A 27,860-nucleotide genomic window follows, 5' to 3' on the forward strand; every position below is an offset into this window, starting at 1 on the left:
GGTGAGGTAGGAAATCACTGCTCGTTATTCAGAGTGAAGGGTGAGCTCAAACCTCATCGCTCGTGTCCTGGTGTCCCCACGGCAAGGCTGCCATTCCAGCTGCGCTGGCCCCAGACAGACCCTAGGCAGAGCTCCCACAAAAACATGCAGCCATCCATGTCTCAGGCTGCAGGGCGTGCCAGGGCCTTTCACTGAGAGCGGTAGTGAGAATACCTGTGTACGGTGTGACCAAGTAGATGATCTGCTCAGCTTGGTGGCCCATCTTTGAGAGGAAGTGGACAGGTTAAGGACCATCAGGGAGTCTAAGAAATAGATAGAACTGGTGGAGCTAGGCTCTGCCCTTTCTGAGACAGAAACAGGAACATCAACCAGAAGGAGACTGCACCCGAAGCTTGAAGTGCCCTTGCAGAACTGCTTCACAGCTCTGCAGCATGAAGAGGAAAGACCCTTTGCATGAGAAGAGGTGCTGGAGCAGAGTAAGGCAACCCGATCTGCTCCCTGTATAACAATCAACGCAATTAAGAAAGGACCTCGTGTGTTAGATCTCTCTTCTCAGAGGTACAGAGGCTGGATGCAGCGTCTAGGGAGGTGTGCTTCTTACCAGCGGCTCGTATTAGGGATGTCACTGAGAGACTACCAAGCCTTGTACAGTCCTCTGTCTATTATCTGCTGCTATTGTTTCACATGGGCACCAGTGATACAGCCAGAAGCAGTCTGAGGAATATCAAGAAGGACTACAGAGCCCTTGGAGTGGCGGTCAGGGACTCTGGGGTGCAGATAGTGTTTTCATCAATCCTCCTGGTCAAACGGAAGGGCGTTTGAACAGGTCAGTCAAATATGGCAAATCAACAAATGGCTGCAGGACTGGTGTCACAGCCAGGGGTTTGGCTCTATAGACCGTGGGACTCACTTTAAGAAAGCTGGTTTACTTTGGCCTGATGGGGTCTACTTGTCAGACAAGGAGAAGAGCACCTTTGGTCAGAGGCTTAGCAAGGTCATGAAGAGGGCTTTAAACTAGAGTTGCCAGGGGAGGGGAACCTCAATCCATCCCACTCCTACCAGTATAATGCCAATGACAGTAACAGATGCCCAGAAGCTGGAGAAGGGTTGCAGGTCAGCAGGAGAGCACCTGGAGTGCAGCACAAAGGAACACCAGTCAATGCAGCCAGTAAATCAACTTCATCGGGGCATAACTTCAATGTCTCTGTGCAAACACAGGTAGCATGGGTAATAAACAGGAAGAGTTAAAGACGTGCGCAGACCTGTAGGGCTATGAACTTCTCATCATCATGGGACCTAGTTGAGACCACGCTACCTGTAGGATGGGGAGGAGGGAACGCAGGAACACAAAACATTATGCTGGGAGCATGCAGTTTCTCAGATGTGCTTCCTCAGGGCTGCCAGGGGCAGGAGAAGCTGAGCCCAAGCTCCTCCACAGGGACAGGGCTTTCACATCCAAAACAGGGAGGAACCATGACAAGGTGGGAGCTTTTGTGGGGCAGGCAGCCCCTGCAAACCAGAACAATTTATTGGTTGTTGGGACACAGCAGCACAGCTACGAGGGCAGCACGGTTGGACCAAACTCAAGCAGAGGCCAGGGTCTACGTGGATATGTGGATACAGAGTGCGGAAAGAGGGACTGGGACCCAGCGAGCTGCTTCGGTCTCAGAGGACACCTGCAGGCACCAGGATGAGGATGAGAGAACTTTGCCAGAACACTGGAGGACTGCCAGAACACATCCTTGCTGGCACAAGCGCGTCATCTCAGGCCTTGGGCTGCTCCTGATCTGTGACAGAAGATGCTTCATGAGGGAGGAAATTTGAGAGGGAGCAATAACCCAGCACAAGCTATATGAGGTCCTGCTTCCAGCCTGGGAAAACCAAGCCTGGAGAAGTGGCCATCAGCACTGAGCCGGGGACGCCAACCCCATCTTCTCCTCTCCCACACTGCTCTGAGAGTCTCCTGAGGACTCCAAGACAGCCAGGGTCTGAGGAAACGTCTCCCCAGCCTGGACACCTTTACCTGTGGACACCAACAGCACCCAGGGCAGAGGCTGCTGCATGCCCTCGGCAGCGTGGGGAGCTCACACCACCACAGCTGCCACTCTCCACCCTCTCCCTGCCATGTATGGGAACAGGCAGGGTACTCCGTGTCCTACCTGCATTTTCTCCTGTCAGAAGAGTGTCCTTGACCACACAGTAATTATCCAGATTCTCATAGGGCTGGAGCTCTGGTGGGATGACAGAAACAGACATGGCACACGCCGCTTTGGCAGGTCAGCCAGAGACAGCTGGACTGCCTGCAGCCACCACCGGATAGAAACATGCCCTCCTGCAACAGACCGCTCCCCTCCCAGCTCCCACCACACCTCTACAGCCCTTTCTGTGATGGGAACCCTACCTGTGTAGTGGTCCTCCTCAGCTTTGCTGGGCAAGGCCTTCCTTCTCCTGGGAAGGCAAAGGGCACTCCTGAGTCAGGGGAGAGGACGAGGTGGCCCAGGGCTCTGCAGAACTCAGAGGCAGAGGCATGGAGAGCTCTGCACATCCTCCCTCTGCGCCTCTCACGAGCATCCCAGAGGGACAGCACTGGTGGCAGCAACAGCAACAAGGGATGGCGTCTCTGAGCATACATGGTCCCTGACCCAGCCCCAAGGTAGATGGTCATGAGCCCCAGCCGGCAGCCCTACAACTGAGACACAGTGAGACAGCCAGCTGTGTCCTTGGCACCCAGAGAAGGATGGGAGCAGCAAGGAGAATGCCCTTTCAATCCCCAGACACCCCAAAGCACAGCATGGCCTGAGGCTGAGCAGCGACCCCAAGACTACCACCTGCTCACCTGGACAGCACAAACCACAGGATCCCTGCAGACAGGGCGACCAGCACCAACACCACCACCACCACCGGCACCACCATCCCTGGCCACAAGCCCAGATGCTGCCCTGCAACTAACACACAGCCAGGAGTGGGTGCCAGTCTGGACCACGTGCCAGCCATTGCCCCAAGCTTGGTGTTGGGGGCGTGCACATCTGTAGACACATGTGTCCAGGCTCTGCTGTGCTGGATGCTCCAGGGACAGGCAGTGAGGCACGGTCTTCCCTTGCCCTCACGTCTGCTGGGCAAGGAAGAGGGACGGAGGCTCTGGACCACAGGGAATTGCCCCGTCTCACATACACAACCAGAGGGTCAGAACCCCTACTCAACCAGGCTGTGCACAGCAAGAGGAGACACAGACCCAGACTCAGCAGCTCTCGTGCTGACCTTGAGCCCCTCATGCACCCGAATGCAGGGATGGGTATCATCATCTTCTTTAGTGGAAGAGTAGAGGGGCCAGCTCTGCTCTCACAGTCATAACCAGGGGCCGAAGCGATGCAGGTGCTCTGGGGACCAGGTGATGGACCCCCTGGAAGCAGGATTCACCCAGCCCCACAGCCCCCACCGTGGAGTCAGGCTCTCAAGGCTGCCCACGCTCCCTGCCCCTCTCTTGGTGGGTACAGGGTAGGTGCACACACAGCTCTGGAACCCGCTCCAGACTCAGTGCTCGCCACCTCAACCAGACCCAGGGCAAAACAACCATTACCTGAGACGTAGGTCTGAAATTCCAGGAGTGACGCAGACCCAGCACCAGCCACCGTAAGGCCCTGCACTGTCACCGTGTATTTGCTGCCAGGTGCCTGACGAGGCGGCGTGTACTGAGTGACAGACTGGTTCACCATCACCTGCTTGAATTCAAGGAAGCTGCCATCCTGCGCTCTCCTCGCCGTGATGTTCAGCTAGAGGAAGGACAGGGAGCTGGTGGGGAGCAGCACCCTCCTCCCGCTCCTGCACAGGGCAGCTCTGCAGAGTGGGGCTGCTACTGCTGGCTGGGGACAGCAGGGGACCTGACCCCACCAGAAACACCAGCAGTGTAGAGCTGGTGTGCCCTGGCCAAGGAGGGATCACACCTCTCCCCAGGCTGCCTGCACAGAGCTCCAGGCACGGAGGTGCCTGGCAACGTGAGGGGGACCGTGGGGAGTCCCTGGTCCTCCGGTACCTGGTATCCGATGATCTTCCCTTTGCATGAAGGCAGTGGCTCCCATGAGAGGGACCCTGTGTTGGGATCCAGCCACAGTTTCTTCGGTTTGTCCGGCACTGGAAGCACAGGAGGATGGGGTCATGCATCGAACCAGAAAGGAGGGTCTGTGCCCACAACAGGGTGCAGGCAGCTCCTGGCCCAGGGGACATGCTGCAAAGGGACGGCCCAAGTAGGGTTTGTCCCCCACAAAGGCTGCATGTTCCACAGCAACAGCAGCAATGGTGAGATGGGGAGGTGAATAGTGAGGAGGGGATGTGCTGTGCTCCAGACCCTTGCACAACCCCTTCCCCAGAGCCCCACAGGCTCTGAGTAGTCCCAATGCCAGGAACATCACTGCAGGGAGCAGATGCTTTGTTGGATGAAGGGCGCCTTTACCTGTCATGTGGGCAGACACATACCTGTTTCCTTTGTTGTGAAGAGCTGTGTGTACAGGACTGTGCTGGGGGCCAGGGAGATGGTGACACTGTAGACAGTGTAGGGCTGCAGAGGGGGACAGGTGAGTGTTCCCTCCTGGCCGTGGAGCATCTCCTCTCCCTTCACCTCCTCAGACTCACAGGGAGGGGACGAAGGCACGGCCAAACGGCATGTGGCCCGCATGTGCTGGCAGATTTCAGGAGCCCTGCAGGTCCAGTTCAGTTTGATGCTGGTGCTGGAAATCTCCAAGGTCCCAGGGACAACCTGGAAGTCCTCTGTGAAGGAAACATTGCAAGAAGGTCAATCCCCTCTCTTCTCCTCCCAGCCTTGCAGCCAACCTTCATCATCCCCACCGTTCCCTCACCAGCCTGTCTGCATGAGGCTACCCTGCCTTCTCCCAGACAACACTCAGGCACTGCCTGCACCTTCTCTGGCCCTGAATCATTCCCAGGGGTACTCTGGGTGATGCAGTGACTCTGGAAGGGTAAGGGCAAGTACTTGAGGCCTCTCTGAAGCTGCGGCTAGTGACTGGTCTGGTGCTTGTCCCTTTTACACCAGCAGTGACTTAGCCAAAACACCCATCGGCCAGACCAGGACCCTGTCCTCCTTTTTCTGGACTCTCATGTTCTTCTCCAGGCAGACCCATCTGGCTGGGCTGGGCACACTGCCTGTGTGCAGCAGTGAGGACTTGAACCCCTCGGCGCTGTGCTGGCTGCCCCAGCTGACAACAGCGCAGACACAAACCTGGGATGCATCACCAGCATTTTTCTCTGGAGTGAATGTCCATGCCAAGGCCTGGCCACCCTGAGCACAGGGCACCAACTCTGTGAGACACATGTGGCACCGCTCTCCCTGCCTGGGGGGAACAGACTGTGAGCACTGTGGGGTGGATGGTCCTCTCACTCACCCACACAGGTCAGGTTCCCCACCACAGGGTGCCAGCGGCCTGTGTGCTCCCTCACAATCCAGCCGCTGCGAGGAATCAGGGAGTCTTGATCTGGGTACAGCTTCACGCAGGCAATTTCCATAGCAGAAGACCAGTACCCTTCAGTGCATCTCATCTTCACCACTTCATTTGGGTTGTACAACACCCGATCTGGGTCAAAGAGAAACTTGGGGTCCCACTGGGGCTTCTGGCATTTCCCTGCACCAACAAGATGGGAAGGCATTAGCAGAACGGAGGGTGGCCTCACCGGGTATGTCAGAGGATGGAGCAGGGGATGCCCTCCCTGGCACAGCAGGCTGAGGGATGGAGCTCCAGGACACCACACAGAGCAGCCCTGCCACACCATGTCCCCAGGAAGGGGATGAGGGCAAGAAGGGCCCTGTGCTGCTTCCCCCAGGCCTCCCAGGAAAGTCTTGGAGGAGCCAGAGCTCCAGAGGCTTGGGCCACAGTGCCAGTGCTCAAACCTTGCACTGGGATGGAGTGCTTAATATTTGGCCTGGGACCTCACAGACCCATTGGTCTTCCCTGGCAACATGTGACAACAAGGGCTGGCAGAGGCTACAAGGGGACTGGGCAGGTCACCCTGAGAGCTTGGGCCATACATGGAGCTGCCCCATGGCCCCTGCTTAAGAATCCAGAGGAGGAGCATCCCCTTCCCCTCCCACCCGTGTCCCCATATTCCCCATGCTCGCAGCTGTCTGCAGGCAACCAGCCCTGAGTCCTCTCACTGTGGCCCAGCTTGAGGGCTCACAGGGCATGTGGTGAGTCCCATTCCTGACTTTCAGCATGTCGTCCCGGGCTTCAAAACCAGCACAAGCTGGCCCTGGCCTCCCTCATGGAGGACCACAACATCTTGAGGCTTTATGAGAAGGCAACACAGCCTGAGCCCAAAAGATGGCTGCTGCAGTGATGGCATGTAGCAGGGACCAGGAAGGGAGACCGGCACATGGGGACGAGGCCAGGCCTTTGCCCTGACTGCACGGGCTGAGAGCACACAGGGGACACGGACCTGTGATCCCCCGGACCCTGACATGAGGCTCTCGGCCACCTTTACCACACATGACTGTCTGACCTCCAGCACGGTGGCCCACCTCCCCTCGGCACGTGCCCTTGCCAGAAGCCCTCACAGAGCCCCAAGTCACCCATGTACCTACACCAGAAACCTCCCAATCCTTTGTGAACCACAGGCTGGAGCCCTGCATCCTCGCAGCTCTGTCTTGGCCTGGCATGGACAGCTCTGGCCACTGCCCCCACCCCAATCCCAAAGCCCCTTCCTACCGGGACCCTCAGGGACTGAGGCTGGCACCAGACACATCCCCACAGAGGGTCCCCCGCAGCCCCGGGGCAAGCACAGGGCAGGCTCAGGGGTTGACTTGACACAGCCCTCAGCAGCACCCACCATCTCCCTGGGCCGGCAGAGAGCCCAAAACCCGCTGTGCACACACAGCCTGCCTTCCCCTGCTCAGGAAGGGCAGAGCTGGGCAGCCAGGAGACCTCCTGATACTTTCCTTACCAAGGCACTCCACGGTGGACTGAATGCGGATCCAGGCACCGCTGCTGTCCCTTCCACGCCAGGCTTCCCTGTATACTGATTTCCCATGACCGATGGACTGGACTTCGCCTGAACATTTGATATGAGTGAAGGATGGCTGGAAATCCTTAGGGCAGCTCAGCATCACTTCTTCATTCTTCTTGTAATTCTCCCGGTCTGGTGTCAGCCAGAGTCTTGGATCCCACTGGGGTCTTTGGCACGTTTCTGGCAGAGGTGACAGTGGGTGTTAATTGGGGTGGGAGGTAACAAGGTAGGGCAGGGGTAGGTGGTGGCATATGAGCAATTGTTTGGTTTGTGGTAGAGCAGGGCAGCCACGAGAACTCCTGATGTCTTCCTTACCAACGCACTCCACGCCAGACTGAATGTGGATCCAGTCACCCCTGCTCCCCCTTCCCAGCCACGGGTCTCTGTATAACGGATTCCATTTGTTGGTGGCCTGGTCTTGCCCCAAACATTTTACGAGGGTGAAGGATGGCTGGAAATCCTTAGGGCAGCTCAGCACCACTTCTTCGTTATTCTTGTAATTCTCCTGGTCTGGTGCCAATTGGAGTCTGGGGTCCCACTTGGGCCTTTGGCACGTTTCTGGCAGAGGTGAAAGTGAGTGTTACCACAGCCGGCAGCAGGGAGTTTCCTACATTGTCTCTCCCTACTCACCACCCCTGAGCACTGGGCTACCTCCACACAGCCATCCCCACACTCAGCACAGCTCTGTGCCTGGCCGGGGCAGCCCACATTCCCATCACCTGAGGGAGGGCACTGCTCTTCCCCCAGGGGCATCTCCCACAGCCTCCAGCCCCAAATGCCAAGGGCTGACCCAGCCCCATGCACTCAGGGCTCCCTTCACTCCCCTCCACACCAGCTCCTGGGGCTGCAGAAGATGTCCCCAGGGTCCCTCACCTGCACCAGCAGGCAGGGGCACACATAGACCTGTGCAGTCCGAGGTGGCAGCTGGAGGTGCTGCAAGGACCATGGCACCTTCGTGGGCACCTCATTCCTGGCCCCAGATCCTACTCCAGGTCCTGGCGCCCATCAGCAGGGCCCCATGTTTGGCCTGCTCAGGAACCGCTGCAAGAGCTGATGGCTTGCCCACCTGGGCAACATCACAAACAGCTGTCAAGGGTGAAGGTAGAAAGGGGACATGGGAGAGCTGCTGCTGCCTCACTTACCAACACACTCTACGGCTGTCTCAATGTACATCCAAGCACCTGTGCTGTTCCTGCCCCACCAGGCCTCTCCATAGACTGGTTCTCCAGAACTCATTCCCGTAAATTTCCTTGAACATTTGACCTTGGGGACGGATGGCTGAAGATCTCCAGGGCAGGTCAGCATCAGTTCTTCATTCTCTTCATAACTGCTTTTATTTGGTACAAACTGGACTCTTTTATCCCACTGGGGTTTTGTGCACTTTCCTGTCAGGACAAAAGTGTGAGAGTCCTTCTCAGGGACCGGGGATGCCCATGCATTGGAAGACAGATTGAAGAGCTCTTTGCCAGATCTTCATTGCACCCATAAATTCTCTGCTCTGTGGGAAAGTGGAGCCTGTGTCTCACTGGGATGCTGGCAGAGGGGAGGCAGACATCAGCACACTGGGAAGGGGGCAACTGTGTGTCTGCTACTCAAAGGACATCACCCCAGAAGGCAGTGGCATGCTGGAGTTGAAGCTTACTTGTCTGTTTAGAGCCTTCCTATCCAACAGGCAACAGGAGAGGGACTGATTGGAGACTCTGAGTCAAGACTAGGAAAGAGAGTGACACTGTGGTGCAAGTGTGCGCACTTTCCCAGGTGAGAAAATGGACAATGTCTTTTTTAAACTACTCGGGGTCCGGCTTGGCTAAACAGGGAGCTGAGTTGCAGCACAAGAAGCAGTATATAGGAGGTGGAAGGTGAGGCTGCAAAGGAGCAAGAAAAGCACTGCCTCTGCCTGCAGAGTTGGTGCTAGGAAAGCCCCACCTCAGCTGGAGCTGACCCTTGTAAGGGATGTCGGGGAACTCTGTGGTCACCAGGCAGCACTGATGATGGCTCTTAGAAGGGGAGCACTTCCCCATCCCAGACTTTGCCAGGGTATTTGTGAGTCCCAAAACTGCTGAAAAGATGAGGTTTTCTATCCTGACACAACAGAGATACAAGGAGAGACTGAGCGAATATGGCTTATTTAGCTTGCAGAGAAGTAGGCTTGGCACTGCTCTCCCTCCTTGTGACTCTGAGCACTCACCCTGACACACACAAGAGTCCATCTGCTCCCACCCTGTGGCCAGGCACTGTTCAGGAGGACAGGCCTTATAATCATCCCTGTCTCCAGGACTCCCAAGCCTCCCCTGTGTCCCACCACCCATGGGATGCTTGAGACCCCATTCTCTTGGCCCCACTCGTGCCCAGGTGAGTAGTGCAGCAGTGATAGCCTCCCCAGCCAGAGCTCACCCAAACCCCAGAGAAGCTTCCTGAGGAAAAAAGCAGCACAAAGTGACAAAGCCTCAAGGTGAACACCTCCACCTACTCCTGCTCCTTCCAGTTCACAGCTGCAGCTCTCCATCTGGAGGCAGGAGACACTGGCAAAGAAGTTTTCCTGCCTTTGAACCTCTCCCCAGGATTACAGACCCCCAGCAGCTGCCTGCAATAAGGTGCTGAGACAAAAGATGCCCCAGCACTGCCAGGACATGGGGGAAAGCTGAGGCATCCAGGTCCCCCGTTTCTGGACTGTCGCCCCCATCTGCTGCAAGCTCAGGACCCAAGGGGTCAGGGGCTGCACGTACCCGTGCAGGTGGCAGTCCCATTCCACAAGGTCTGGGTCCCACTGGAAATGCATATGATGTAGGGAACTAATGGCACATAATCCCCAGCACAGCTTAGCTGCACCAAATCAGTCGGGGCACAGCTGCTCTGGTTCAAGGTAAACAGGGAGAGCCCTGACTGTCACCAGGCTCTGGCATCATCCTTGGGGATGAAGAGGCCCCGTCCAGGGGGCTGCTGGTCTCACTCACTTCAGAGGGCTGGCAGAGATGAGCACCTGTCAGGATGAGGCCCCACACCCCAGGTGCATTAACCCTCCTTGCGCCTTCAGGTGCAGCACAGAAGGGTTATCTGCAGGCTGTCCTGCCCACTGTCGTGCTGCAGAGGGATCCCAGCCAGCAGGATCCAGCAGCTCGGTGGTTGCTGCTCTCTCCTGCTCTCTCTTCCACAAAGACAGAGGCTGTGGGAGTGCATCAGACCCAGTGGGCATCTGCTGCCATTCCACACACTCACAACGTGGCCCCTCGAGGCATCTTCCAGCACCAACAGCCTGCCCTCAGACCCCCACAGCTACGTTGACAGCACAGGACACAAAGCTCACATCCCACGCTGCACACACAGCCTTTTCTCTGCACTTCACCCAAAACAAGCCTGCCTTCTCCTGCTCTGGTAGACGTGTCACCCAGACTTCCTCACCCACTGCAAACCAAGTCTGTGAGAAGACACAGTGGTAGCAGGTGGCCTCCACTAAATTAGCATGAAACACCCCTCTTCAGCCACACGCATCTCCACAACTGACCGCTTCCTGCCAGCCGGCACTCATGGGGCTGCAAGCCTTTACACTGGAACAGGGGCAGTGCCACACTTCCCTTATCTGCTAGCAGGTTTTCATGCCATCATCTCAACCCTGCACCCTGGACCTCCACCACAAAGGACAGTGGCCGCCAGCCCCATCCTTTGCGATCGTGTGTGTTCTCCACATAGGAAACTTCCCCTGCACATGCGTCCCTTCCAGCACCCTCACATCACACACTTCACTGCAACAGCGAAAAGCCTTGACAGATCTAGATCTGAAAGCCTTGACTCATTCCGAGCCCAAATAGACATCCACAACACGCACCTTCCCTCCTCCCATGATTAATCTCCCTAAAGCAGTCCACATATCCTCATGTTCCTGCCCCAGCGTGACGTCCAGGATCCTTCCCACCCCAGCAGAGGTTGGGTGACCTGCCCAGCATCAAGAGTTTGACCAGGGACACCAGCTATCGGGGAGGAAAACCCTCAGCAGCAGGAAAACGAAACATGCTTCAAAAAGCAGATTTCCACCTGTGGGGAGGAACAGGTTTTTCCTGTTGGTTCTTGCCAGGAAATAGGTCCCAAAGGCTGGATGTCCCTGAGGTGCTCTACAATCTGAAAGGCGAGGCAGAAACACCCTTAGACAGAAGGACGATGGGGGATGCAGCAAGAGCACAGCCTGCCTCGGTCAGGAGGCTGATGATGACCTGCAATGCAAGAGGAGACAGGGACAGGCAGGTTGCTCTCCTAAGGGGGTGGAAATCAACAAGAAGAGCCACGGGCACTGTCAGCAAATAACATGAGCCTTTGCTGTCTAGTTCTGGTCTACAAAATACATGTGGGTCATTCAGATGTTGGTGGCTATCACTGAACTGCAAGGATACAGGAGAAAAGAGCAAGTGAAAAAAGGACACGTCTATGGCAGACATGATTCCTCAATGACACTTGAAGAGAAATGACTGCAGTAAAACCATTGCAGGGGGCTCTGCTAGGTTCCAGAGCTTTCCTCGTGGTTCAGGTGAAGGCAAAGGCAAGCTCTGCCCTTGTCTGCAGCTCTGCTGTGCTACCCATAATTCAAATACCAATGTCCTCCTTTGGTGCTGCAGATACCAGTGACACAGCAGAGGATAACAGCCAGAACTTCAATTTGGTGTCCCACACATCTTCTACAGACGCAGATCCAAGACATCTCCCCCAGCCGCTCAGAGACAATGCAGCCGCTCAGAGACTGAGCCCATCACAGCCTCCCCCAGCTGGGACGCCTCAGGCCAAGGAGGGCAGAGCTGTGACTGTTGACAGGCCTTCTCAGGGATCAGCTGTAGGGAACAGGAGAAAGGGCCAGGAGCTGCCGCTGGGATCACAGGAACAGGCTCCATCCTGCCCTGGACAGCTGAGGGTACTGCTGGAAGGGGAGCATCCCTCCAGCCACTAGTGACGGGTAACATGACTCATGACCCCTCCAATGTCTTGGTACGCCACTTCTGCTCCCATTTCCCTCCAGAGGGAATGACTCACACCTCAGGACCCCCACACCTTGCTGCAAAGAGCAACTGCTCCTGCTGGGCCCCATGGGGACCTCAACAGGTACCGGTAACCCTCGCACACAGCACACGGTCTCCACGGGAAAGACCACCGTCTCCATAGGAAGAGCCCAGCAGAGACCCAAGAGGTGCCCCTAAGCCCTCCTGGCAGGCAGAAGCAACAGAACAACACTGCTGAAGAACAATCCCACTGAACTACAGCTCACTGACCATGGGGACTATGGGAGAGAGCAGCATCCCAGCTAACACAGGGATTCATCTCACAGCTCCCCGTGCCTTTGCTGAGCATCTCCACCACCTTCCCCTGTGAACGGGATGCTGCTCTGATTGCCCCGGCAAGGCCACGTACCCCGGCTTTGTCTTTCGTCTGTGCAACAAGAACAGGCCACCTCCTGCTCCCAGGGACACTGCCCACTCCTCAAAGGGACATTGCAGCTCCCATGACCACAGGGGCTTTCCCAGCGCACCAAGGCTTCACCCCACCACAACCCAATGGATGCCCAGGTGTCTCAGGACCAGCTTCAGCCCTCCCCAGCACAGACGCTGTGGGCTGAAGCGGGTAAAGCTGCGTAGCAAACGTGCGGGGAGAGCAGCAGCAAAATGTTGCCTGTAAGAGAGAGGCACAACGCACCCTTACCTGCTTCCTTGGCTTCCCCCTGGTTCCTGGGGCCAGGGTCCTTCTGTATCCCTGCAGGCAGCCGAGGGGCAAGGACCAGGAGAAAGGCCAGAGCCAGCCCTCGCAGGGCCATGCTGCCACAAAGTCCCCGGGCAGGACTCAGTCTGAGCTACTTGGGAGAGGCATCCGTGTAACCCAGCGCAGGAGAGGTGCAGACACAGAAATGAAACAGCCACGTAGGGAAATCACATGTGGTGCAAAGAAAGCTTCCTCTTTGGAAAGAGAGTGTCCTGCTGGCCACAGGGCTTCTTCTCGCCCATCTGCCCGCAAGCAGTAACAGGTCCAGCCTTGATGGGTTCTCCTGGGTGCCTCGGTCCAGCCTTTTGGCTGGCTGCCTCAGGCCCCTGTAGCCCTGCTCCCACAAACACCTCCAAAACCTTCTCAGCTCTGCCTCACTCCTCTCTCACAGAATCACACAGAATCACAGAATGATAGGGGTTGGAAGGGACCTCTGGAGATCATCTAGTCCAACCCCCTGCAAGAGCAGGGTCACCTAGAGCAGGTTGCAAAGCAACATGCCCAGGTGGGTTTTGAATGTCTCCGCAGATAGAGACTCCACCACCTCTCTGGGCAGCCTGTTCCAGGGCTCTGCCACCCTCAAAGTAAAGTTCCTCCTCATGTTGAGATGGAACTTCCTATGTTCGCGTGTGCGCCCGTTACCCGTGTGTCCTGTCACTGGGCACCACTGAAAAGAGCCTGGCCCCATCCTCCTGACACCACCCTTTAAGTATTTATAAGTGTTGATAAGACGCCCCCTCAGCCGTTTTTTTTTCCAGACTGGAGAGACCCAAGTCCCTCAGCCTTTCTTCATAAGAGAGGTGTTCCAGTCACCTAATCCTCTTCGTGGCTCTTTGCTGCACCCTCTCCAGCAGTTCCCTGTCCTTCTTGAACCGGGGAGCCCAGAACTGGACGCAGTACTCCAGGTGCGGCCTCACCAAGGCACAGTAGAGGGGGAGGATGACCTCCCTCGACCTGATGGCCACACTCTTCTTGATGCACCCCAGGATGCCATGGGCCTTCTTGGCCACAAGGGCACATTGCTGGCTCATGGCCATCCTGTTGTCCACCAGGACTCCCAGGTCTCTTTCCACAGAGCTGCTCTCCAGCAGGTCAGCCCCCAACTTCTACTGGTGCAGGGGGTTATTCCTCCTCAGCTGCAGCACCCTACACTTGCCCTTATTGAATTTCATAAGGTTTCTCTCCGCCCAACTCTCCAGCCTGTCCAGGTCTCGCTGAATGGCGGCACAGCCTTCTGGTGTGTCAGCCACCCCTCCAAGGTTTCTGTCATCAACAAATTTGCTGAGGGTGCACTCTATCCCTTCACCCAGGTCATTAATGAATATATTGAACAGGACTGGACCCAGTACTGACCCCTGCAGAACACCACTTGTCACTGACCTCCAACTAGACTCTGTCTCCCTAGTCACGACCCTCTGAGCTCTATCTTTCAAACAGTTTGCAATCCACCCCACTGTCCATTCATCTAACCCACACTTCCTAAGCTTCCCTATGAGGATGCTGTGGGAGACTGTGTCAAAAGCCTTGCTGAAGTCAAGGTAGACAATACCTACTGCCCTCCCCTCATCTATCCATCCAGTCATGCCATCATAGAAGGCTATCGGATCAGTCAGACGTGATTTCCCCTTGGTGAATCCGTGTTGACTACTTCCGATACCTTTCTTCTCCTCCACATGCCTTTAGATGATGCCCAGAACAAGCTGTTCCATCATCTTTACAGGGATGGAGGTGAGGCTGACCGGCCTGTGGTTCCCTGGGTCCTCCTTCTTGCCCTTTTTGAAGACTGGAGTGACATCGGCTTTCCTCCAGTCCTCAGGCACCTCGCCTGTTCTCCAGGACCTTTCGAAGATGATGGAGAGTGGCCCAGCAATGACTTCTGTCAGCTCCCTCAGCACTCTTGGGTGCCTTCCATTGGACTTGTGAATATCCAGTTTAATTAATTGTAATTAATTAATTGTAATTACTCTCCCTCCAGATCCAGTGGTGGATGTTGACAAAAGAACCCCTGGGTCACCTGCCCAAGCCCACACCAGGGGGCTCTCACCACAGCTGCGAGTGAGCCACCCCGATGCCACATCAGACCTTGCAGTGGTGAGGTAGGAAATCACTGCTCGTTATTCAGAGTGAAGGGTGAGCTCAAACCTCATCGCTCGTGTCCTGGTGTCCCCACGGCAAGGCTGCCATTCCAGCTGCGCTGGCCCCAGACAGACCCTAGGCAGAGCTCCCACAAAAACATGCAGCCATCCATGTCTCAGGCTGCAGGGCGTGCCAGGGCCTTTCACTGAGAGCGGTAGTGAGAATACCTGTGTACGGTGTGACCAAGTAGATGATCTGCTCAGCTTGGTGGCCCATCTTTGAGAGGAAGTGGACAGGTTAAGGACCATCAGGGAGTCTAAGAAATAGATAGAACTGGTGGAGCTAGGCTCTGCCCTTTCTGAGACAGAAACAGGAACATCAACCAGAAGGAGACTGCACCCGAAGCTTGAAGTGCCCTTGCAGAACTGCTTCACAGCTCTGCAGCATGAAGAGGAAAGACCCTTTGCATGAGAAGAGGTGCTGGAGCAGAGTAAGGCAACCCGATCTGCTCCCTGTATAACAATCAACGCAATTAAGAAAGGACCTCGTGTGTTAGATCTCTCTTCTCAGAGGTACAGAGGCTGGATGCAGCGTCTAGGGAGGTGTGCTTCTTACCAGCGGCTCGTATTAGGGATGTCACTGAGAGACTACCAAGCCTTGTACAGTCCTCTGTCTATTATCTGCTGCTATTGTTTCACATGGGCACCAGTGATACAGCCAGAAGCAGTCTGAGGAATATCAAGAAGGACTACAGAGCCCTTGGAGTGGCGGTCAGGGACTCTGGGGTGCAGATAGTGTTTTCATCAATCCTCCTGGTCAAACGGAAGGGCGTTTGAACAGGTCAGTCAAATATGGCAAATCAACAAATGGCTGCAGGACTGGTGTCACAGCCAGGGGTTTGGCTCTATAGACCGTGGGACTCACTTTAAGAAAGCTGGTTTACTTTGGCCTGATGGGGTCTACTTGTCAGACAAGGAGAAGAGCACCTTTGGTCAGAGGCTTAGCAAGGTCATGAAGAGGGCTTTAAACTAGAGTTGCCAGGGGAGGGGAACCTCAATCCATCCCACTCCTACCAGTATAATGCCAATGACAGTAACAGATGCCCAGAAGCTGGAGAAGGGTTGCAGGTCAGCAGGAGAGCACCTGGAGTGCAGCACAAAGGAACACCAGTCAATGCAGCCAGTAAATCAACTTCATCGGGGCATAACTTCAATGTCTCTGTGCAAACACAGGTAGCATGGGTAATAAACAGGAAGAGTTAAAGACGTGCGCAGACCTGTAGGGCTATGAACTTCTCATCATCATGGGACCTAGTTGAGACCATGCTACCTGTAGGATGGGGAGGAGGGAAAGCAGGAACACAAAACATTATGCTGGGAGCATGCAGTTTCTCAGATGTGCTTCCTCAGGGCTGCCAGGGGCAGGAGAAGCTGAGCCCAAGCTCCTCCACAGGGACAGGGCTTTCACATCCAAAACAGGGAGGAACCATGACAAGGTGGGAGCTTTTGTGGGGCAGGCAGCCCCTGCAAACCAGAACAATTTATTGGTTGTTGGGACACAGCAGCACAGCTACAAGGGCAGCACGGTTGGACCAAACTCAAGCAGAGGCCGGGGTCTACGTGGATATGTGGATACAGAGTGCGGAAAGAGGGACTGGGACCCAGCAACCTGCTTCGGTCTCAGAGGACACCTGCAGGCACCAGGATGAGGATGAGAGAACTTTGCCAGAACACTGGAGGACTGCCAGAACACATCCTTGCTGGCACAAGCGCGTCATCTCAGGCCTTGGGCTGCTCCTGATCTGTGACAGAAGATGCTTCATGAGGGAGGAAATTTGAGAGGGAGCAATAACCCAGCACAAGCTATATGAGGTCCTGCTTCCAGCCTGGGAAAACCAAGCCTGGAGAAGTGGCCATCAGCACTGAGCCGGGGACGCCAACCCCATCTTCTCCTCTCCCACACTGCTCTGAGAGTCTCCTGAGGACTCCAAGACAGCCAGGGTCTGAGGAAACGTCTCCCCAGCCTGGACACCTTTACCTGTGGACACCAACAGCACCCAGGGCAGAGGCTGCTGCATGCCCTCGGCAGCGTGGGGAGCTCACACCACCACAGCTGCCACTCTCCACCCTCTCCCTGCCATGTATGGGAACAGGCAGGGTACTCCGTGTCCTACCTGCATTTTCTCCTGTCAGAAGAGTGTCCTTGACCACACAGTAATTATCCAGATTCTCATAGGGCTGGAGCTCTGGTGGGATGACAGAAACAGACATGGCACACGCCGCTTTGGCAGGTCAGCCAGAGACAGCTGGACTGCCTGCAGCCACCACCGGATAGAAACATGCCCTCCTGCAACAGACCGCTCCCCTCCCAGCTCCCACCACACCTCTACAGCCCTTTCTGTGATGGGAACCCTACCTGTGTAGTGGTCCTCCTCAGCTTTGCTGGGCAAGGCCTTCCTTCTCCTGGGAAGGCAAAGGGCAGTCCTGAGTCAGGGGAGAGGACGAGGTGGCCCAGAGCTCTGCAGAACTCAGAGGCAGAGGCATGGAGAGCTCTGCACATCCTCCCTCTGCGCCTCTCACGAGCATCCCAGAGGGACAGCACTGGTGGCAGCAACAGCAACAAGGGATGGCGTCTCTGAGCATACATGGTCCCTGACCCAGCCCCAAGGTAGATGGTCATGAGCCCCAGCCGGCAGCCCTACAACTGAGACACAGTGAGACAGCCAGCTGTGTCCTTGGCACCCAGAGAAGGATGGGAGCAGCAAGGAGAATGCCCTTTCAATCCCCAGACACCCCAAAGCACAGCATGGCCTGAGGCTGAGCAGCGACCCCAAGACTACCACCTACTCACCTGGACAGCACAAACCACAGGATCCCTGCAGACAGGGCGACCAGCACCAACACCACCACCACCACCGGCACCACCATCCCTGGCCACAAGCCCAGATGCTGCCCTGCAACTAACACACAGCCAGGAGTGGGTGCCAGTCTGGACCACGTGCCAGCCATTGCCCCAAGCTTGGTGTTGGGGGCGTGCACATCTGTAGACACATGTGTCCAGGCTCTGCTGTGCTGGATGCTCCAGGGACAGGCAGTGAGGCACGGTCTTCCCTTGCCCTCACGTCTGCTGGGCAAGGAAGAGGGATGGAGGCTCTGGACCACAGGGAATTGCCCCGTCTCACATACACAACCAGAGGGTCAGAACACCTACTCAACCAGGCTGTGCACAGCAAGAGGAGACACAGACCCAGACTCAGCAGCTCTCGTGCTGACCTTGAGCCCCTCGTGCACCCGAATGCAGGGATGGGTATCATCATCTTCTTTAGTGGAAGAGTAGAGGGGCCAGCTCTGCTCTCACAGTCATAACCAGGGGCCGAAGCGATGCAGGTGCTCTGGGGACCAGGTGATGGACCCCCTGGAAGCAGGATTCACCCAGCCCCACAGCCCCCACCGTGGAGTCAGGCTCTCAAGGCTGCCCACGCTCCCTGCCCCTCTCTTGGTGGGTACCGGGTAGGTGCACACACAGCTCTGGAACCCGCTCCAGACTCAGTGCTCGCCACCTCAACCAGACCCAGGGCAAAACAACCATTACCTGAGACGTAGGTCTGAAATTCCAGGAGTGACGCAGACCCAGCACCAGCCACCGTGAGGCCCTGCACTGTCACCGTGTATTTGCTGCCAGGTGCCTGACGAGGCGGCGTGTACTGAGTGACAGACTGGTTCACCATCACCTGCTTGAATTCAAGGAAGCTGCCATCCTGCGCTCTCCTCGCCGTGATGTTCAGCTAGAGGAAGGACAGGGAGCTGGTGGGGAGCAGCACCCTCCTCCCGCTCCTGCACAGGGCAGCTCTGCAGAGTGGGGCTGCTACTGCTGGCTGGGGACAGCAGGGGACCTGACCCCACCAGAAACACCAGCAGTGTAGAGCTGGTGTGCCCTGGCCAAGGAGGGATCACACCTCTCCCCAGGCTGCCTGCACAGAGCTCCAGGCACGGAGGTGCCTGGCAACGTGAGGGGGACCGTGGGGAGTCCCTGGTCCTCCGGTACCTGGTATCCGATGATCTTCCCTTTGCATGAAGGCAGTGGCTCCCATGAGAGGGACCCTGTGTTGGGATCCAGCCACAGTTTCTTCGGTTTGTCCGGCACTGGAAGCACAGGAGGATGGGGTCATGCATCGAGCCAGCGAGCGTTTGTCCCCCACAAAGGCTGCATGTGCCACAGCAGAAGCAATGGTGTGCTGAGGACAGGGAGAGCAAGGAGGGGACATGATGTGCCTCACAGCCTTGCACAGTTCCTTCCCCATTCACTTACATGCTCCATACAGCCCAATCTCAGGATCATCACTGCAGGGAGCAGATGATCACACTGAGCTGTTGGGGAAAGGGCACCTTTACGTTTACATTTATAAGGACACATACCTGTTTCCTTTGTTGTGAGGAGCCGTGTGTACAGCATCGTGCTGGGGGCCAGGGAGATGGTGACACTGTAGACAGTGTAGGGCTGCAGAGGGGGACAGGTGAGTGTTCCCTCCTGGCCGTGGAGCATCTCCTCTCCCTTCACCTCCTCAGACTCACAGGGAGGGGAGGAATGTGCTTCCAGACGGCACCTGGCCCGAATATGCTCACAGGCATCAGGGAGCCTGCAGGTCCAGTTCAGTTTGATGCTGGTGCTGGAAATCTCCAAGGATTCAGAGACAACCTGGAGGACATCTGGGAAAGAAACATTGCAAAAGGGACACTTCCTTCTCTTCTCCTCCCAGCCTTGCGGCCAACCTCCACCATCCCCACCGTTCCCTCACCAGCCTGTCTGCATGAGGCTATCCTGCCTTCTCCCAGACAACGCTCAGGCACCGCCTGCACCTTCTCTGGCCCTGAATCATTCCCAGGGGTACTCTGGGTGATGCAGTGACTCTGGAAGGGTAAGGGCAAGTACTTGAGGCTTCTTGTGCCCTTCTCCAGGCAGACCCATCTGGCTGGGCTGGGCACACTGCCTGTGTGCAGCAGTGAGGACTTGAACCCCTCGGCGCTGTGCTGGCTGCCCCAGCTGACAACAGCGCGGACACAAACCTGGGATGCATCACCAGCATTTTTCTCTGGAGTGAATGTCCATGCCAAGGCCTGGCCACCCCGAGCACAGGGCACCAACTCTGTGAGACACATGTGGCACCGCTCTCCCTGCCTGGGGGAACAGACTGTGAGCACTGGGGGGTGGATGGTCCTCTCACTCACCCACACAGGTCAGGTTCCCCACCACAGGGTGCCAGTGGCCTGTGCCGTTCTTCACAGTCCAGCCACTGGGAGGAATCAGGGAGCCTTGCCTTGGGTTCAGTTTCTTGCATTTGATCTCCATGGGAGGAGGCCAGTGCCCCTCAGGGCACCTCGCCATCACCACTTCATTTGGGTTGTACAACACCCGATCTGGGTCAAAGAGAAACTTGGGGTCCCACTGGGGCTTCTGGCATTTCCCTGCACCAACAAGATGGGAAGGCATTAGCAGAACGGAGGGTGGCCTCACCGGGCATGTCAGAGGATGGAGCAGGGGATGCCCTCCCTGGCACAGCAGGCTGAGGGATGGAGCTCCAGGACACCACACAGAGCAGCCCTCCCACACCATGTCCCCAGGAAGGGGATGAGGGCAAGAAGGGCCCTGTGCTGCTTCCCCCAGGCCTCCCAGGAAAGTCTTGGAGGAGCCAGAACACAGGGGACACAGGGCAACCACAAGAGGCTTGTTCAATGCACAAAGCTTACACAGAGACTGGTGGACCCTTTGGGTACCACAACACCTTGAGGCTTCATGAGAAGGCAACACAGCCTGAGCCCAAAAGATGGCTGCTGCAGTGATGGCATGTAGCAGGGACCAGGAAGGGAGACCGGCACATGGGGACGAGGCCAGGCCTTTGCCCTGACTGCACGGGCTGAGAGCACACAGGGGACACGGACCTGTGATCCCCCGGACCCTGACATGAGGCTCTCGGCCACCTTTACCACACATGACTGTCTGACCTCCAGCACGGTGGCCCACCTCCCCTCGGCACGTGCCCTTGCCAGAAGCCCTCACAGAGCCCCAAGTCACCCATGTACCTACACCAGAAACCTCCCAATCCTTTGTGAACCACAGGCTGGAGCCCTGCATCCTCGCAGCTCTGTCTTGGCCTGGCATGGACAGCTCTGGCCACTGCCCCCACCCCAATCCCAAAGCCCCTTCCTACCAGGACCCTCAGGGACTGAGGCTGGCACCAGACACATCCCCACAGAGGGTCCCCCGCAGCCCCGGGGCAAGCACAGGGCAGGCTCAGGGGTTGACTTGACACAGCCCTCAGCAGCACCCACCATCTCCCTGGCCCGGCAGAGAGCCCAAAACCCGCTGTGCACACACAGCCTGCCTTCCCCTGCTCAGGAAGGGCAGAGCTGGGCAGCCAGGAGACCTCCTGATACTTTCCTTACCAAGGCACTCCACGGTGGACTGAATGCGGATCCAGGCACCGCTGCTGTCCCTTCCACGCCAGGCTTCCCTGTATACTGATTTCCCATGACCGATGGACTGGACTTCGCCTGAACATTTGATATGAGTGAAGGATGGCTGGAAATCCTTAGGGCAGCTCAGCATCACTTCTTCATTCTTCTTGTAATTCTCCCGGTCTGGTGTCAGCCGGAGTCTTGGATCCCACTGGGGTCTTTGGCACGTTTCTGGCAGAGGTGACAGTAGGTGTTAATCGTGGTGGGAGATGCCAAGGAGGTGGGGCAGGGGTAGGTGGTGCTATATCAGCAATCCCCAGCAACCTCTACAGTGATTGAAGGGAGAGGGAAGGTGACACGTCTGTCTGACAGTAAGTGGCCCCTCCGCAAAACTTGTTGGGATGGGGCTCTCCTTGTGAGAGTCAGCTTGGCCTGGGGTCTGCCCGGTCAGGGGATGGATGAGCCTGTGCCAGAATTCACTGGGGGAGTGGTCTCAGGGAGATCTGAGTGGCCCTGATCAGGCTTCGGAAGTGCATCCTCTCCAGCTACTCCCTCCAGTTCACAGCTGCAGCTCTCCACCTGGAGCCAAAAGACAATGGGCTGCTCTCTCCTGCACTATCTCCCACAAAGACAGAGGCTGTGGGAGTGCACCAGACCCAGTGGGCATCTGCTGCCATTCCACACACTCACAACGTGGCCCCTCAAGGCATCTTCCAGCACCAACAGCCTGCCCTCAGACCCCCACAGCTACGTTGACAGCACAGGACACAAAGCTCACATCCCACGCTGCACACACAGCCCTTTCTCTGCACTTCACCCAAAGCGAGCCTGCCTTCTCCTGCTCTGGTAGACGTGTCACCCAGACTTCCTCACCCACTGCAAACCAAGTCTGTGAGAAGACACAGTGGTAGCAGGTGGCCTCCACTAAATTAGCATGAAACACCCCTCTTCAGCCACACGCATCTCCACAACTGACCGCTTCCTGCCAGCCGGCACTCATGGGGCTGCAAGCCTTTACACTGGAACAGGGGCAGTGCCACACTTCCCTTATCTGCTAGCAGGTTTTCATGCCATCATCTCAACCCTGCACCCTGGACCTCCACCACAAAGGACAGCGGCCGCCAGCCCCATCCTTTGCGATCGTGTGTGTTCTCCACATAGGAAACTTCCCCTGCACATGCATCCCTTCCAGCACCCTCACATCACACACTTCACTGCAACAGCAAAAAGCCTTGACAGATCTGAAAGCCTTGACTCAGCCTGAGCCCAATTAGGCTTCCCCAGAGTTTGACCCAGGACACCAGCCATCAGGAAAGAAATCCCTCTGACACGGGAAAATGAAACATGCTTCAAAAAGCAAATTTCCACCTGTGGGGAGGAACGTTTTTTTCCTGTTGGTACTTGTCTTGAAACAGGTCCCAGATGCTGGATGTCCCTGAGGTGCTCTACAATCTGAAAGGCGAGGCAGAAACACCCTTAGACAGAAGGACGATGGGGGATGCAGCAAGAGCACAGCCTGCCTCGGTCAGGAGGCTGATGATGACCTGCAATGCAGGAGGAGACAGGGACAGGCAGGTTGCTCTCCTAAGGGGGTGGAAATCAACAAGAAGAGCCAGTGAGGAAACAGCTGGCAAGGCCAAGGCACAAAAAGGGACATAGCAAGTGGGGGCAATGGAAGCACAAGGTTGTCTCGTGCAGACCTCAGTGGGCAGAGGAAGGTGAGCAGAACTGGGCCATAGGCACCGTCAGCAACTGACATGAGCCTTTGCTGTCTAGTTCTGGTCTACAAAATACATGTGGGTCATTCAGATGTTGGTGGCTATCACTGAACTGCAAGGATACAGGAGAAAAGAGCAAGTGAAAAAAGGACACGTCTATGGCAGACATGATTCCTCAATGACACTTGAAGAGAAATGACTGCAGTAAAACCATTGCAGGGGGCACTGCTAGGTTCCAGAGCTTTCCTCGTGGTTCAGGTGAAGGCAAAGGCAAGCTCTGCCCTTGTCTGCAGCTCTGCTGTGCTACCCATAATTCAAATACCAATGTCCTCCTTTGGTGCTGCAGATACCAGTGACACAGCAGAGGATAACAGCCAGAACTTCAATTTGGTGTCCCACACATCTTCTACAGACGCAGATCCAAGACATCTCCCCCAGCCGCTCAGAGACAATGCCTCTACCGAGCCCATCACAGCCTCCCCCAGCTGGGACGCCTCAGGCCAAGGAGGGCAGAGCTGTGACTGTTGACGGGCCTTCTCAGGGATCAGCTGTAGGGAACAGGAGAAAGGGCCAGGAGCTGCTGCTGGGATCACAGGAACAGGCTCCATCCTGCCCTGGACAGCTGAGGGTACTGCTGGAAGGGGAGCATCCCTCCAGCCACTAGTGACGGGTAACATGACTCATGACCCCTCCAATGTCTTGGTACGCCACTTCTGCTCCCATTTCCCTCCAGAGGGAATGACTCACACCTCAGGACCCCCACACCTTGCTGCAAAGAGCAACTGCTCCTGCTGGGCCCCATGGGGACCTCAACAGGTACCGGTAACCCTCGCACACAGCACACGGTCTCCATGGGAAAGACCACCGTCTCCACAGGAAGAGCCCAGCAGAGACCCAAGAGGTGCCCCTAAGCCCTCCTGGCAGGCAGAAGCAACAGAACAACACTGCTGAAGAACAATCCCACTGAACTACAGCTCACTGACCATGGGGACTATGGGAGAGAGCAGCATCCCAGCTAACACAGGGATTCATCTCACAGCTCCCCGTGCCTTTGCTGAGCATCTCCACCACCTTCCCCTGTGAACGGGATGCTGCTCTGATTGCCCCGGCAAGGCCACGTACCCCGGCTTTGTCTTTCGTCTGTGCAACAAGAACAGGCCACCTCCTGCTCCCAGGGACACTGCCCACTCCTCAAAGGGACATTGCAGCTCCCATGACCACAGGGGCTTTCCCAGCGCACCAAGGCTTCACCCCACCACAACCCAATGGATGCCCAGGTGTCTCAGGACCAGCTTCAGCCCTCCCCAGCACAGACGCTGTGGGCTGAAGGGGGTAAAGCTGCGTAGCAAACGTGCGGGGAGAGCAGCAGCAAAATGTTGCCTGTAAGAGAGAGGCACAACGCACCCTTACCTGCTTCCTTGGCTTCCCCCTGGTTCCTGGGGCCAGGGTCCTTCTGTATCCCTGCAGGCAGCCGAGGGGCAAGGACCAGGAGAAAGGCCAGAGCCAGCCCTCGCAGGGCCATGCTGCCACAAAGTCCCCGGGCAGGACTCAGTCTGAGCTACTTGGGAGAGGCATCCGTGTAACCCAGCGCAGGAGAGGTGCAGACACAGAAATGAAACAGCCACGTAGGGAAATCACATGTGGTGCAAAGAAAGCTTCCTCTTTGGAAAGAGAGTGTCCTGCTGGCCACAGGGCTTCTTCTCGCCCATCTGCCCGCAAGCAGTAACAGGTCCAGCCTTGATGGGTTCTCCTGGGTGCCTCGGTCCAGCCTTTTGGCTGGCTGCCTCAGGCCCCTGTAGCCCTGCTCCCACAAACACCTCCAAAACCTTCTCAGTTCTGCCTCATTCCTCTCTCCCTTCAGATACTGTGGTGGATGTTGAGGAAAACCCCCCTGGTTCACCTGCCCAAGTCCACACCAGGGTGCTTACATCATGCATCACTTTTAGCTTGAACTCACTCTACTTATTAGCTTGAACTGACCCATCCTCAACAATCCGGCTGTTGATCACCAGTGATAGACCTCGCAGATATGACAAGCTCCTGAACCAGCCAGCTGTGGGGTTTTTTCCCATCTCCTCCAAACCTTTCCTGCTACTCTGCTCTAAGATCCACTTTCTTAGTGCCTTCTAGGGTGCAAAGTGCCTTGAGATGGACAGTGCACACAGCACTGTGGCTAAGAGGGTCTTCCTGGAGTTGGATGGAGAAGATTTATTCCTGTCCCTGGCTAGGTCAGGTGATGTCTTTGGATATGGCAGTGAATTCCCTGGGTGCTCCTCGTTTTGGGCGATAACCCCAAGGATGGCTCACTCACACTCCCCCAGTCTCCTGTCCCTGAAGATATCACCACCAAGCTCTTCTCTGAGCCCCTTTCCAGCTCACACACTGTTGCATGGTCTCAAGCTTCCATGAGTCCTGGCTCGCTGTGCTTTTGTAGCTCTCTTTGGCAGCCCCTCTTTCAACTCTGTGGTTTCCCTGGACAGAGGAGCATGATTGCTCCATGGTTCAACACAATCAGTGTTCTGGGAATGGGTGCGGTCACCCAGGCTGCTCTTCACCACTTGGATGGAACTGGTTGACCCAGAGCTCCGTGGCAGACCCTTTCCCAGGAACCACCATCCTCAGCACCGCAGGACAGTGCTTGGTGTACCTGTCTACGTTATCTCAGTAGAGCAGCAACACCGAGGGGTTTCTGGAAGCTAGGTCTCTCCTAAGAACCATTCAGGAACATCAGTACAGTGATGGGACAGTCCATCTGTCTCACATACAGCTGTTGTGAGATTAATGGCGTAGAGTCTTCTAGCACACTTGCAGCACAAGAAAAATCTGCACTGAGTCATGTCCTCCCTGTTTCCTTGGCAGTCCTCTGGGCTTTGGGAACCAAGATTTTCCTGTCCCTGTGAAGCCAGCAAAGGTGCAAGGACCCAGGAGAAGGGCCACAGCCAGCACTCACTGGGTCATTTCCTCATAAAATCCCAGCACTAGATGTAGACAACCCCACTACCTCTCTTTGCCATATGAAAGAAGCAAAAACAGTGAAAGAAAACAGTCAAGCTGCAAAAATGCACTTGGTGCAAGAGGCTTCTTGTTGCAGCTGATGTATTTATTTTCTTTTCCCCTATTCTGAAATGCACCGCAACCTAGCAATCTGTGTTTGGCCTCTTCCTCCTTAGAAAGTTGTCATTTTTTGAGATTTGTTGTCTTAGTGTATGGCATGCACTAGAAAAAGGCTGAAAACCAAAAGCCAGCACACTCAGTCATACACCTAGCTCTTACACAGTCTAACATTAGAGCTGCCGATTCAATTGATGCCTCACTTCACGGGGAACCACACAGCAGAGTTCAAATAAGAGAAGGTTTCCAAGGGACTGTCAAGTCACACAGCAACTCATGAATCCAAACTTGGCATGTAATGACCAATGGGAGGTGATGAGCTCCAGCTGCGTGAGACCACTCACTGCGCTTCCAAGAGCACATCACGTGTGGGCTGCACATACCCTGAGTACACCACTCTAGTCCTTGCAGCAGGACTAAGTCTCACACAGCCATCTCAACACATCTTAGATACTTTCTAATACAGATTTCCTGCTATAATGTACAGCAGATGTGTACATTTTTGCCCATAATCAAGCCAGCAAGCCAGACACCTTCCTCTCAGTTGGGCAGTTGATTTGACCATCGTAAACATGATTGATGGGCTGTTTCCTGAAGATCTGGTTCAATCCTCAATGAACTAACAGGACTCAGACCTTCGGACCGAAGAGAGAAAAACCCAAACCACCTACAATTTACAATCAGTTTTGCTTCTGATAGGAAAGAACAATGAGGGCTCAAAACCATCCACAAAACCACAAGGAAATGAGAAGGAGATGTGGTTTTTGAGGATGAGGCTTTGTGGAAAGCACTGCTAGCGTTTCCACCATGTTCCCCTACAGTAAAGTCTATTCCTGTGTCAGACCTCACAAATAACAGAAATATATTTAAGGCTTATCTTCATCCCTATCCCTGTCCTCAAGGGAGCCCGGCATGGGGCGTACCTGTAGATCATCAGACATGGCCATGGTCATGGAGGTGGGCTGAGGCCAGGCTGGGATGTCATCCCACAGGTGCTGGATCAGGATCATGCCTGGGGAGGGTAACCCAGTCAGATCCAGCCCTGAGATGGCCAGGCAGAGGTCTGCTCCCTGCACAGAATCAGTGCGTGACCCCCTGTGATCTGCTCATTCCTGCTCCCATCCCCAGGGCCATCTTCAGTACATCCCACCCTGGTGCTTGGACAGGGAACCTGGCTGAGCCCAGGAGGTGGGAATTTTAAGATGTGGAGCAGCATCTCAGGCAAGACTAGCTCCCCCCCAAACTCTGCTGCCTGAAGGTGCTGCTTTCGGGGCAGGATCTCTGCACCAAGGTCAGTACTTCTGACCTGCTCTTTCTGCCTCCCTGTTTCATACCCATCTGCCCCCATCTGCCCCCATCTGCCCAGGGGTGGAATATTGTGCCTGTGGTCTCTCTCGCTGCCTGAGTGGGGCAGCTCTCTGTCTCCTAGACAAAACTGTTGCCCTGCACCTCCTTTATTGCACCAGCCTCTCTACACTGCTCCCATTCAAATGCTCCACCCAACCCCATGTGCTGGCCCCACGCGTCACAGCTCTCTTTCATAGGCAGCTGATGGAGTGCATGTGTTTGGTGGAGTCATGAGTCTTTCCTTCCATACACGGGTCTTAAGTAAAGGGCTTGGCATTTCCCCTTTTCAGTTCTCGGCCTGTACAGTTTCCAGAGGAAAGCAAGTCCTGAGGAAACGCCTATGCCACCCAGGGTAGCCAGGAACAGAGAAGTGCCCAAAATATCCTGAGCCCGGAAAGAACCAGATGAATAGGGA

At 55.9% G+C, this 27,860-nt stretch overlaps 2 protein-coding genes across 2 annotated transcripts; both read right to left on the minus strand.

The window, feature by feature from the left end:
• Positions 1-734: 734 nt before the first annotated feature.
• Positions 735-12,796, minus strand: LOC141735719 (uncharacterized). Its single transcript, XM_074568854.1, has 10 exons — positions 12,685-12,796; positions 6,946-7,188; positions 4,471-4,761; positions 4,031-4,128; positions 3,578-3,770; positions 2,837-2,939; positions 2,402-2,448; positions 2,160-2,231; positions 1,927-2,023; positions 735-798 (listed from the first exon to the last, which is right to left on the minus strand). Exons 1-10 carry the CDS (start codon positions 12,794-12,796, stop codon positions 735-737), a joined length of 1,320 nt encoding a protein of 439 aa, XP_074424955.1.
• A 5,227-nt stretch (positions 12,797-18,023) lies between these two features.
• Positions 18,024-24,509, minus strand: LOC141735720 (uncharacterized). Its single transcript, XM_074568855.1, has 6 exons — positions 24,398-24,509; positions 21,258-21,500; positions 19,233-19,523; positions 18,862-18,959; positions 18,409-18,601; positions 18,024-18,136 (listed from the first exon to the last, which is right to left on the minus strand). Exons 1-6 carry the CDS (start codon positions 24,507-24,509, stop codon positions 18,024-18,026), a joined length of 1,050 nt encoding a protein of 349 aa, XP_074424956.1.
• Between the last annotated feature and the right edge of the window lie 3,351 nt (positions 24,510-27,860).

The sequence above is a fragment of the Larus michahellis genome, chromosome Z (genome assembly GCF_964199755.1).
Source record: "Larus michahellis chromosome Z, bLarMic1.1, whole genome shotgun sequence".
NCBI lineage: Eukaryota > Metazoa > Chordata > Aves > Charadriiformes > Laridae > Larus > Larus michahellis.

Bases quoted from the DNA above. Each gene is read 5' to 3' on its own strand.
- LOC141735719 (XM_074568854.1), bottom strand. From the start codon at position 12,796: ATGGCCCTGCGAGGGCTGGCTCTGGCCTTTCTCCTGGTCCTTGCCCCT. The intron at 4,129-4,470 runs GTATGTGTCTGC...CTGTGCTTCCAG, and splicing joins CTTCACAACAAAGGAAACAG to TGCCGGACAAACCGAAGAAA. The intron at 2,024-2,159 runs GTAGGACACGGA...TGGTGTCCACAG, and splicing joins TCTGACAGGAGAAAATGCAG to GTAAAGGTGTCCAGGCTGGG.
- LOC141735720 (XM_074568855.1), bottom strand. From the start codon at position 24,509: ATGGCCCTGCGAGGGCTGGCTCTGGCCTTTCTCCTGGTCCTTGCCCCT. The intron at 19,524-21,257 runs GTAAGGAAAGTA...TTTCTTTCCCAG, and splicing joins GTCCACCGTGGAGTGCCTTG to ATGTCCTCCAGGTTGTCTCT. The intron at 18,602-18,861 runs GTACCGGAGGAC...TCCTTCCTCTAG, and splicing joins GGAAGATCATCGGATACCAG to CTGAACATCACGGCGAGGAG.